Below are 12,010 nucleotides of genomic sequence, written 5' to 3'. Positions count from 1 at the left end.
CATTATTATTATTCATTAGATTTACTATTTGTATTTATTTTTTCCTCAGGAATTAATGAATGTGAAAAATAATTTATTTATATGGACACGAGTGCTGTGGAACATTTGGAAATTTAGCTGGCTTTGATAGTGAAGGTTCATTGTGCCAATACTCAGTAAAATCGTCTTTCCTTTTGTCTCTTTAAGGCCGTATAAACTTTGCTTCTTAGTTGGTCCCATGAAAGCAAAATTGGAAAATGTTATAATATTAAATAATTAATCTTTTCCCCCAAAATTGATTTATATATAGCAGTTGAGCAGATCAAGTGTTGTTCTTGCTTGTCATATATATTCAACAAGAATATTCAAGTCATTTACTTTCTCTCTCTCTTTCACATTTAGTTTCCTTTAAGTTTTTCCTTGATGGGTATTTTTGTTTTTTATTGTTTGAATAAGTGATTTGTCAATATTTGTATTTTGAATTGTTTATTAATATTATTCTATTAACAAATAAACCCAATTTATTATTCTATTTACTAAAACAAATGTCAATTTAATAGGTTGGGTTTGAATTTGCATTTTCTTAGTACGTTAGAGTTTAGGTTGATGGTCATTTTCCATATATTAATTGTTTTTTCTTTGATCAAGATATGTTAATTTAACATCAATATAATAATAGTAATTATTATCATAAAGTCAGTATTAACCATTTGGAAGGAAGAGCATATGGATTCTCAACCTCACGACCAAGAATAGAGGAATCACATGAAAAGCTTTCTGGATGCTACTTGCCTTGGGTCAGAGGAGTGAGGACCAATCAGAATTAAGAACTATTTTAAAAAAAAAGATAGTTTTATATATCTAAAATGTCTTCTCTCTCTTCTGCTCTTTTGTTTCTTCTGCAATTGTTATAGCTATATATTCGTCTCCAATGTCAAAAGTGAGTTAGATTTTGTGCAGTAAAATCAGATATGGGCCTCGAAATGCTGCTTGGGATTGGACAAGCCAGATGCAAGTGGTCCAACATGCATCCTATCATTGACTCCTAATGTTAATATTTGAATTCCCAGCAATTTGCAGTTGTGTGGTCAATCGACCTGTCGAAACAAGTAAATTGACAGTTCAAAATTTATTTGGCTAGATGAATATTATATTTAGCTCAAATTGTTAGCAATTCGAACAAAAACAAGTAAATTGACCGTTCAAATTTTTGTTTGGGTAGAAGAACACTATATTAACTTTATTTTATTTATGTTAAATTATTAGTTATTCTAAAATAATAAGCTGATAGGAAGAGGTAAATTTAATTACTTAATCATTAGTTTAACACTCCCCCTCACGTGTGAGCTCAAACTCCCTTTTAATAGGTGAGACCCAACATGTAGAATATTTAATTTAAATGGGAGAGTGAATTGACGGAATCAAGGTTCGATTCCAAGACTTTTAGCTATGGTACCATGTTAAATTAGCAGTTATCTCAAAAGTTTAAGCTGATAGAAATGTGTAAATTTAATCACTTAATCATTAATTTAATAATTTACTGCTCAAATTGCTAATAATCCGAACAAAACAAGTAAGCTAGCCGACAATCCAAAATTTGTTTGAGTAGAGGAAAACTGTATTAACTTTCTCAAATTTACTTTGTTTGGGTAGACAAACACTATATTAACTTTATCTTATTTATTGCTCGAATTGCTAATAATCCGAACAAAGCAAGTAAGCCGACAATCCAAAGTTTATTTGAGTAGAAAAACACTATATTAATTTTCTCACATTTACTGCTCGAATTGCTAATTTGTCATTCTTTCAAACCAGTCACAGGTTGTGCTTTTTGGTTGTAACACATTTTCCAGCTTGATGTTGTTTGATTACTTTTAGGAGGCAGAATTTTTGCACGCAACTTCTTGCCTATGCATTAGGAGTCATGTTATCTATTAAGCTTTCTCTTCACTTGATAATGATTCGATGAAATATTGTACGATGAGATAATGGAGCGAAGAAAATTCCTCTTTTCATCCATATACAATGTGACTCAATGCGCACTAGCCTCATGTAATGATCCCAAATCAGCACCTGGAAAGAGATTTGGATAGGGGGCATTGAGGGTTCTGTACCCATATTGCAAAGCACCAATCAAAAAGATTTGGATCGGGCGTAATGAGAGCTGTCTATTGCATATGTAATTGATAGTTTATAATGAGACAACATTCGGGCTCTATTTTGTTTGGACAACAATTTGAAGATCTGTAAAACCCGCTCGGATATTTGCCCGAACGAGTTAGAATTCAGATTCCTTCTCAAGCAATAAATAGCTCTCATTGCTCAGGATTCCCATCTTATCGTGTGACACTTTTCAGCCACAATTTATTAATACAAAAGTCATATAGTAATCAACTAATTAAATACCATTATACATTTTCATAGGAGTTCTTGATAAAGATGTGAAATATTGTTTTTTTGAAGGAAAATGGAGGGACCATTTGTTTTCTGCACATGACGTGACTTAGAGAGGAGAACGACGTACTTTAGCAGAGCCCGGACTCTATTCTTTGCTTCATCCACAGGATACCTCGAGACAAAAGATACAAAATTACACAAAGGATATAAAAGATGTGTAGTAGAATCCTATGTAGATCTTTAATTATAATAAGGGAAACTTTTAAGTATAAACGGTTTTGTTTGCAATTTTGTTGGTATTTCATGTTTTAATTTCATTATTTTATTTTATTTTTTTGTTAAATGCCTAAAATGCTCTTTTTTTTTTTTTTTTTTTTTTTTTTTAAAGATCAAAATTCTCTAAACCTAGGGCCAAGCGGTGAGCGAGTTCAAGGCTTTTTTTGAAATTTCACCTTTTTTTTATTTTTTATTTTTTTAAAGGGTGAAATTAACAAGGATCCAAACATAGGATACCGACATTGCAAATTTTTAGATTTTAATATTATACTTCAAGAAGTAAAAAAAGGTTTTCCTTAAAATAAAAATAAAAAAGAATAACAACTCTTTTTTGTTGCTTGAAACGGGAAGCACGTCCACTTTAAATCATGTCTACACATTTTCTGAACCTAATTTTAGCATACAATCTATGTGACACCCTTAATTTGAAAAAATAAAATAAGAAGGTGCAAATTCAAATATACAGGGGTGAAAAAGCGGGCGGTTAATAACTTTCCGCTAACCAACATAACCGGCTAACCACCTCTAACCCCTTTTGGAAGCGGTTAGTGGTATCTTTAAAATCGCTAACCACTTTTATATATATATATATATACAATTAATGTATATTCACTAATGTTACTTAATAAGTAATAAAATATTAAGTTTTTAAAAAGATGAGTTGGGCATGAAGCCAAGAACACTGACACATGGGGAGTGAGGTTTTCAATTTGCCTCTTGGCCTTGTCCAGACTCCCAAATGGACAACTACAAGTGTTTTCAATTACCTCTTCTTTGTCCCACATCGACCAAAAAAAAAAAGAAAAAAAAAAAAAAAAAAACTCATCACTTTTACCTTCACTCATCTATATAAAGCACATGTCCTTCTCTAATCCTTTAAATATTGTCTTAGTCAAGCACTTAAGCTAGGCGAGCCAAGAGCCAAGCTTCAAGTACTCTGCTTGCCTAGCAGGCGAGCTCAGCTAGTCAGGGAGAATGGCGAGCCAAGCACAAATTTTTTATATATATTTTTTTTTCCTTTAAAAAATGGTTAATCACTAACCGTTTAAATAATCGCTAACCGTCGGTTAATCACCTAGGCAGTTAATAAATTTTACTAACTATCTAGACAGTTACGGTTAGCGGTTATAGCCAATAACCGCTACTCGTAACTGTCTTTTCACCTCTACAAATATACATAATTATTTACGGGACAATAAAAATGCAATGGAAAACTTAAAAGCTTTCATATTTATCAAATATTTGTACTACAAAAATAGAGTGCAGTTTCGCTACATTGTACCTCCCAAGAAAATCTAGGTGCAACCATGAAAGAACTACAATATTGTATAAGGAGGTCAATGCTGTCTCAATCCCTGGTCTAGCTAAACAGATGATTGTGTAGTGGATAATGCTTAACAATGTCTGTGAAACTCAACATTAGTTCTTTGGGTCCTATGTTTTAAGGTATCGTAAGGTTGAAAGAGTTTACAAAAGTATAAATTTCTGTGCCCAATATGGTGAAATGGGAGGCATTCCTATCTCCAAGCTTTTATGCTTATCTATATGGCTAAACATGGGAAATGATCCAATTATCCATTGCTGTCCATTTCAAAAACATCCTATAAAATGGAAGACTCACAAAACTCTATTCAAGCATTGGACAAGAATGATGTCCTTTTGAAGTGCCATCTTTTTTATTTTTTTCACTTCTTTCATTTTTAGTGTCACTCACTATGTTTGCTACTTAGAATGAGTTTGAAGATGAAATTTCTAGATCATTCCAATCAATTAATTTAAGACTAATTTCTGTATGAAAGGTCACTCCAAGATATTACCTAAATTTAAGCTCTTTGTAATGGCCAATTTCCATCTTTCCTTTCCACACAATAACAAGTTTCACTCAATGTGACTAACTTGTGACTAGTCACATAAAACCATACTTTGAAATAAAGCCTATAATTCCATGGGATATCCAAACATTCTCTAAAAATTAAAGATTCCAATCAGTAAATGTGACTATCCTCTTATTATATACATAAGAAAAAAAAGAGAAAAAAAAAAAGGAAAAAAAAAAAGAAAAAGGAAAAGGAAAAGGGCAAATACCTTTTCTTTTTGTATTTTGGCAAGTAGACCTTATCTTTTTCTAATAAAACACTCTCTTTCCAAAAATAAGCAAGTAGATAATTATTATTTTTTATAATAATTAAATAAAATGTAGGGATGACCAAAGTCCACTTCTACCCACTACCAAACACACAATTTTTTTTTTTTAAAGTTTTTTTATATTTTATATTTTCTATTAAAAAAAAAAAGAAAAAAAAAAGGGAGAAAACTCCATGCCCACAACGCACCACAGCGCACATTAGCACCTCCCCACCATTAAGTCCCCATTAACACACCGTGTTTACTCCCACTGAAAAATCACCACTTTTATTATTACCCACTAAAATCACTTATTCGCCCTACACTACATTTTCCGATCGCCGATCCGACGGCACCTCCAATTCGTCGCCGGAAACGGATCCACACTCCGACCCGGATCCGAGAACCATCAACCCGGTCCCCCAGCCCCAATTTTTCTATTACACAAAACCCTAACCTGTCCCATTTGGTACCCTCCACTTTGTGTGTCTGTTGTATAAAATAAAAAAGGGGTTTCTCTGTATTTGTGTGAGTGTGTTTAGTACAGTGAGATTCACAAGCAGCTCATCTTGATTTTTGCTTTTGCTCGAGCTCCGAAGTACACGTGGCGATCTGGGTCGGCTTCGCCTCCAATTGTTGCTCAAATTTCAGTGAGTTTTTTTGAATTTTTATTTTTTATTTTTAACTTTTATTTTTAACTTTTTTTCTCTTAAATTTTTGTGCTATTTGTTACTGTACGTTTTAATTTTGTATTTGGTTTTTTTTTATTCTTGAGCTAAACATGGGTTTAATATGTAGTTATCTAGGGTTTTTTCGGGTGTTGAATTCTGATCGGTGTGCATTGAATCTGGGTGGATTAAGTAGGATTTGGGTCTTGATTTGGGGAATTGAACTGGTTTTTGTGTTTCTTGGCGGGTTTTAAGAAATGGGTTCTCGGATTTTGGAGTTAAGAGTGTTTGGTAGGTGAAAAAATTGAGGAAAATGAAATTTTGTAGATATTTTACTTTAATGTTGTACACATGCTAAGAAAACTGAGCAAGTCGGCTCTGGAAAATGATTATAGTGTGTTTGATTGAGTTGATCAATTCACATGCTTGGATCAAAGAATAAGATATTTAAGGGTTCGATTTGATCTTTCTTTTCTTTTCTTTCCCCCAGGTTTTTCAGTAGTCAAACAATGCATAAGTTTTAAGTTGAGATCTAAATTTATTGGTTTGATTTGAAATCGTAAGAAATTGTCTCCAAATTATTGTCTTCGTTTTCTTAAAATGAACAATGTATGTCTTGATAGACTGAAATTCTAACGTAGATGACGATTACGGTAGAAGCTTCATATCAATGGAAACCTGAATATCTTTAGCAATTATTTGCAGACACGAAATTGATGTCGGATACGAGATCTTGGCTTTGCATTCAGTCAAGTATGTCGAGCTGGTCATAGCTTTTGTTTCAAGAGTTTGGTTTTGAAGTAATTTGAGTTCCTACATGGAAGCAAACCTAGAGGAGGCTCTTAAAGCCAAAGAGATAGCCGAGAAGCGATTTGTGGAGAAAGACTTTGCAGGTGCGAAGACTTATGCATTAAAGGCTAAATCACTGTATCCAGCACTGGAGGGTATATCTCAAATGGTGACCACATTTGAAGTTTATACCGCTTCTGAGGCTAAATGTAATGGTGAAGTGGATTATTATTCAATTCTTGGATTGAAACCTTTTTCTGATAAAGATGCAGTAAAGAAACAATACAAGAAGATGGCAGTGTTGCTCCACCCTGATAAGAACAAATGTGTGGGAGCTGATGGGGCATTCAGACTTGTTTCCGAAGCGTGGACATTATTGTCTGATAGTACTAAGAGAAGCTCTTATGATATGAAGAGAAACAAGCAATCATCTTCTGGGGTTAACCAGACAAATTTATCTTCTGTTCATGCTACGGGGGTTACAGGTTTTAACAACGGTTCCAATTCGTCGAATTCTCAGGGTAGACTTGACACTTTCTGGACTGTTTGTACCTCTTGTAAAGTTCAGTATGAGTATTTGCGGAAGTATGTGAATAAGAGACTTTCTTGTAAGAATTGTCGTGGGATCTTCATTGCGGTGGAAACTGGGACAGCCCCAGCAAATGGTTCTTTCCCTTATTGTCCTTGGTCACATGTGCCTGGTAATGGGTATGGAAGTCATGCATTCGATGGCGTTACTTATATTCCAGCGAATACTACCACCTATGTTGCAGGAAATGGGGTCTCAGGATTTCATTCTGGACATGGATATGAATATGTTTCAAATGTGTCGTTTCAGTGGAGCTCTTTCTCTGGAACTTCTGCTGGAATTGTGGGTCCTAATGGGCCATCTACCGTATCCACTGATGTATATCAGGCCAATGGAAATGTTAACAGTGCAAGAGCCAAGGTTAAATCAGGATCCAGCAGAAAACATTTGATGGAAAACGCTGTTGCTAATATAAATTCATCCACTGGCTGCAGTGAACCTCCAGGGTCTAAGACTGGTAGATCCGAAAAGAAAAGGAAGGTGATCGTGGGAACCAGTGTTAGAAATGGGTATGAAGACAAGGGATCAAAATCTGCTTCAGAAGCAAGAGTGGCTGATGGAAATGCAAGTAATGGACATGATCCCAAGCTTAGTAATCCAAGTGAACTTCCAACTAGACGTTCTGTTGCACCTGCATTTGATGCTAGAAAGTTGTTGATTGAAAAGGCAAGGACAGAAATTCGGAAGAAATTGGAAGAGATGAAGTTGGTGTCAGAGGCAGCTGCTGCGGTTAAGCAGAATGCAAAAGCACAGGCAGGACTTGATCAATCGGGAAGAACTGAAGAGGCACCTAAAATAGCAGATTTGGGTGCTTCTGGTCATCAATTAGAGGCAAGTAAAACCCGACCAATCTCACTTGCAGTCCCTGACCCTGATTTTCATGATTTTGACAAAGATAGATCAGAGCAATGCTTCAAGCCAAAACAAATATGGGCATTATATGATGAAGAAGATGGTATGCCTCGCTTGTACTGTCTTATCCGTGAGGTCATCTCGGTTGAACCATTCAAGATTCATATCACTTACTTGAACTCTAAAACTGATAGTGAGTTTGGGACAGTGAACTGGCTGGAATGTGGGTTTACCAAATCATGTGGAAATTTCAGAGCTTGGAACTCAGATGTTGTCGACCAAGTCAATGTTTTCTCCCATGTTCTTAGCCGGGAAAAAGCCGGAAGGGGAGGTTGTGTTCGAATATACCCCAGAAGCGGAGATATTTGGGCAGTATACCGGAATTGGTCACGAGATTGGAACAGATCAACCCCAGATGAAGTGAGGTACCAGTATGAAATGGTGGAGGTTCTCGATGATTACTCTGAAGAGCTTGGTGTTTGTGTAGCTCCCCTTGTCAAGTTGCCTGGATTTAAGACAGTATATCAAAGAAATACCGACAAAAGTGCCATTCGATGGATCCCACGAAGAGAGATGCTACGCTTTTCACACCAGGTGCCATCTTGTCCACTCAAGGAAGAAGGAAGTAATTTGCCAGAGAAGTGTTGGGATTTGGATCCGGCTGCAACTCCAGATGAGCTGCTTCATGTTGCTACAGATGCAGGCACATAACATACTAGTCAAGCGGGAAAGGAAGTTCAGTTTGGAGTTCGTTTTTTAGCATTCTTTAGACAAATTTAGATTTAACTGTACAAATATGTCTCTCTCTCACACTTTGGTTAGAGGCCAATGTAACATTAACCCCATATCGTTTTAGGGGGTGCAGTGTTTACGGAGTGAAACTTGTGTCTAGAATATTGTTAAAATTCTAATTACCTGTTGTTTACAAACATTTCTTTTCAATGATAGCTGTAACACCTAATGACTAATGCATTCTTCATGCTAAGAACTCAATCTGCCGGCAGACCGCAGATAAACATCCATTTAGCTATTTTGACCATCTTCTGCATCTCTCATCAGAAAGACTCTCAATCAACTTCCATAATCAGCAACGAAAAAACACCTGTTGTCAGCACGGGTGGACGAACACCGACAATATATAAGCTGTGGATTAAAATATCTAAATATTATCTATGTATATTGTATTAAGTAATTGAATATCGGTAAATGAGTGAAATCTGATTATTGTTTAATGTCGATAAATCAGACCGCCGTGTATGTCAAGAAGCATAATATAATATGATATTACGATATTCAAGAGTTAAAATTTAACCAAATCACTATTAATACCTGCATGGAACAGAAGATCGTTTTCTCCGTTCTTGAGAAACGAATTCTTGAATGTCTTTCAGAATATCTGAGAGGGACAGAAAGCAAGCCATCAGAATTCAGAGGACGATATTATTGGAAGAAAAACTGCACGCGGCACGTGGAACAGCGAAGGACTACTGTCTACTGGGTTACTTAGCCCCCAAAAAGTACATCTGCGCTACAAGTCGTTTAACGCCAACGAATTGGCCTCCAATTAACCCATTGAACGATTATATCTTCATATGTTATGTTATCAAACGACGTCGTTAGGAGAACTTCGGCCGTGACGGTGTGTCTAAAGACCCAAGCGAAACTGGAAAACTCAAAGCGAAAGCCAAGCAAGCGAGTGAAGAATAATCAAATGAATCCTCAACTGTGGCACAAAGTTGCTGCGATCTCTGGTAATATCATACTACCTTCTTTCTCTCTCTCTTCCATACTTCGATTTGTGTGTGTGTGTGTTTTTTTTTTTTGGGGGGGGGGGGGAGCGGGTGTGTAAAATTTGTGTGATAAATACATACATTTATTGGTTTTGCGCTAATAGATTTTTCTGAGAAGACCTAGTTGTTTGATTGAGTGAAAACAGGGATGGCAGCTCTTGGTTTGGGCACGTATGGTGCTCATGTCTTCAAGCCCGAAAATCCAACTTACAAAGAGGTCATTTTTCCTCTTTCTATTGCTTTCTTGTTTATAAATTTCATTACCCATTTACTTGTAAAATAAAATTCATTACCCATTTTGATTTCAGTCTAATTTCATGGTAGATTTTGGTTGCCTTTTATTCTTAGATGTTTTGTTTATCCTGCTCTGGTTTTGATAGTTTGGTTTGTTGTGCTTGAATTTTGGAAAGGTCTGGCAAACAGCTTCCCTTTACCATTTGGTTCACACTGCTGCTTTGGTTGCTGCCCCTATTACCAAGAACCCCAACATTGTGAGTTTACCTTTCCCAATTAAATGAATTAATATTCCATTGTTTTGTTTTTTGAGCAGTATTTGATTACGATAAGTGCAAGTATTGTTTCCTTTTCATGTCCAAAATATAAGCAATCATTTGGATTTGGTTCCAAATTTTTGTCAAATCTATATGTTATGATGTTAAGCTCTTTGCACTCTCCCTTGCAAGTTGGTTTTCAAGCGTTGGGTTCTACATGAGGTTTGTGTCATTTAATATCAAAGCAGACACCATGTCATGGGTTTGAGTCACAAAGAGGGTGACTTAAGGGATAAAGTGCGCAGCCGTAGACATCGGATGCTTCCGTGATGGTATTTTACCATTTTAAGTGTCCCGCATGGCTTAGGCTCATTCTTAAGCATGTGTATATAAGCTCTTTGCACTCTCCCTTGCAAATTGGTTTTCAAGAGTTGGGTTCTACATGAGGTTTGTGTCATTTAATATCAAAGCAGACACCATGTCATGGGTTTGAGTCACAAAGAGGGTGACTTAAGGGATAAAGTGCGCAGCTGTAGACATCGGATGCTTCCGTGATGGTATGTTACCATTTTAAGTGTCCCACATGGCTTAAGTACAATCTTAACTATGTGTATATAACTTTTTTGACACCCTCTCCTTTAGATCGGTTTTCAGAGATGAGTTCTACTTGAAATTTGTATCAGTATGCGATGCAAATTTTGTTACATAGTATTTCACTTAACATTTTGTAGTTGGTGTATATAAATAGTGTTTGTGCGTAAAAGTCTAAGTGGTTTAATTTTGTTCTCTTGTTGGCTGTTTCAGTTTGGAGGCCTTTTAACCACTGGAATTCTTGCATTCTCTGGGACGTAAGTGCAAATTCTACCCTTTGATACTCACATATGATGAAATGGTTTTGTTTTCATTCGACAAACCATACTTTCATTAAGGATACTTGCCAGTGGAATCACAAATTAATCTAGTTATGTAGTATAAATCCCTTTGGTCTTCTCTAGGTTAATGAGGCTACAAATTGGTGAAAAGGTACTTTAGACAAAAGGTTTATAGATCTGACATCCCAAAGAGGACTTGCTTTGAGACAACTCATGATAGTTTTTCAATATTAACACGCCATCATTATTAAGCAGAATCTTCTATTAAGCATAGTTCACTGGGGTACAATTCAAGTTTTACTACAAAGGGTTTGTGAGTATAACTGATTGTAGTTAATCCTTGGAATAATTTTGCTTTTGAAGAGTTCTTCAAAAGATTTCTTCTTCATCATCAAAATCCGTGTGTTTGATTGGTTTTTTGCTTTGGTTGATTTTGGTGATATTGTGTGGTTCTTAATTTTAATTTGCCGATATTTGTTACGCTCGTATCGAAAACACTGATTCATTTTCTGCTAGGGATTGTTTGGGGTTGTTGGGCGTAATTTCACGTTGAAATTAAAACTGATTACAAATAAAAATTTGAAACCGATGACTAAAGGGATGGGTTCTACTGTTGTTTTAGGGTTGTATATTCAGATGTCTGTCTTATGGAAACATTCTTCAAATGAAATGTTCATACTGACTTGATATGATTTCAAGGTCAATGTTGATTGTTGAAAAACACCTTGGGATTTTGTAGGTGTTATACTGTAGCACTCCTCGAGGACAGAAAGTATTCTACCTTAGCTCCATTTGGTGGCTTTGCATTTATTGCTGCTTGGGCAAGCTTGCTTTTCTAAGGATTCAAACTTCCTTAGTTGGTACCATCACTCAAGATGCTGCACTTATGATTTCATGCGTCTCTGAGATCTTGGAGAACATAACTCCCACATGCACTTTCTCTTGGGTTTTGATAGTTACTATTGAACTTTATTGTCATATACCACTTTCCTGAGTGTCTTATCAATGTTTGGTGTTGTAAAGATCAATGTACTTATTCTGCTACTCGGTTTATATTTCGGACAAAGATTCAGTGCAATACCCCTGCCCTATTGCACTTGCATAGATCTTTATCCTTCAATTTCATATCTTGTACTTGGGATATTGGAATCATATAATAAATTGATAGTACGTTTCTGCAGAA

General features: G+C 35.8%; 2 protein-coding genes across 2 annotated transcripts; both read left to right on the top strand.

Annotated features, from left to right (window-relative positions):
• Nucleotides 1–5,028: 5,028 nt before the first annotated feature.
• LOC132182290 (uncharacterized) lies at nucleotides 5,029–8,646 on the top strand. The gene is made up of 2 exons (XM_059595489.1): nucleotides 5,029–5,426; nucleotides 6,150–8,646. The coding sequence occupies exon 2, from the start codon at nucleotides 6,262–6,264 to the stop codon at nucleotides 8,383–8,385; it is 2,124 nt and encodes a 707-aa protein (XP_059451472.1). The 5' UTR covers nucleotides 5,029–5,426; nucleotides 6,150–6,261; the 3' UTR covers nucleotides 8,386–8,646.
• Nucleotides 8,647–9,136: 490 nt separating this feature from the next.
• On the top strand, nucleotides 9,137–12,010 carry LOC132181411 (uncharacterized). The gene is made up of 5 exons (XM_059594618.1): nucleotides 9,137–9,425; nucleotides 9,611–9,681; nucleotides 9,875–9,955; nucleotides 10,760–10,803; nucleotides 11,567–12,010. Exons 1-5 carry the CDS (start codon nucleotides 9,272–9,274, stop codon nucleotides 11,664–11,666), a joined length of 450 nt encoding a protein of 149 aa, XP_059450601.1. The 5' UTR covers nucleotides 9,137–9,271; the 3' UTR covers nucleotides 11,667–12,010.

The sequence above is a fragment of the Corylus avellana genome, chromosome ca5, assembly GCF_901000735.1.
Source record: "Corylus avellana chromosome ca5, CavTom2PMs-1.0".
Classification (NCBI taxonomy): Eukaryota; Viridiplantae; Streptophyta; class Magnoliopsida; order Fagales; family Betulaceae; genus Corylus; species Corylus avellana.
This window is presented reverse-complemented; position numbering and strand designations above follow the sequence as displayed.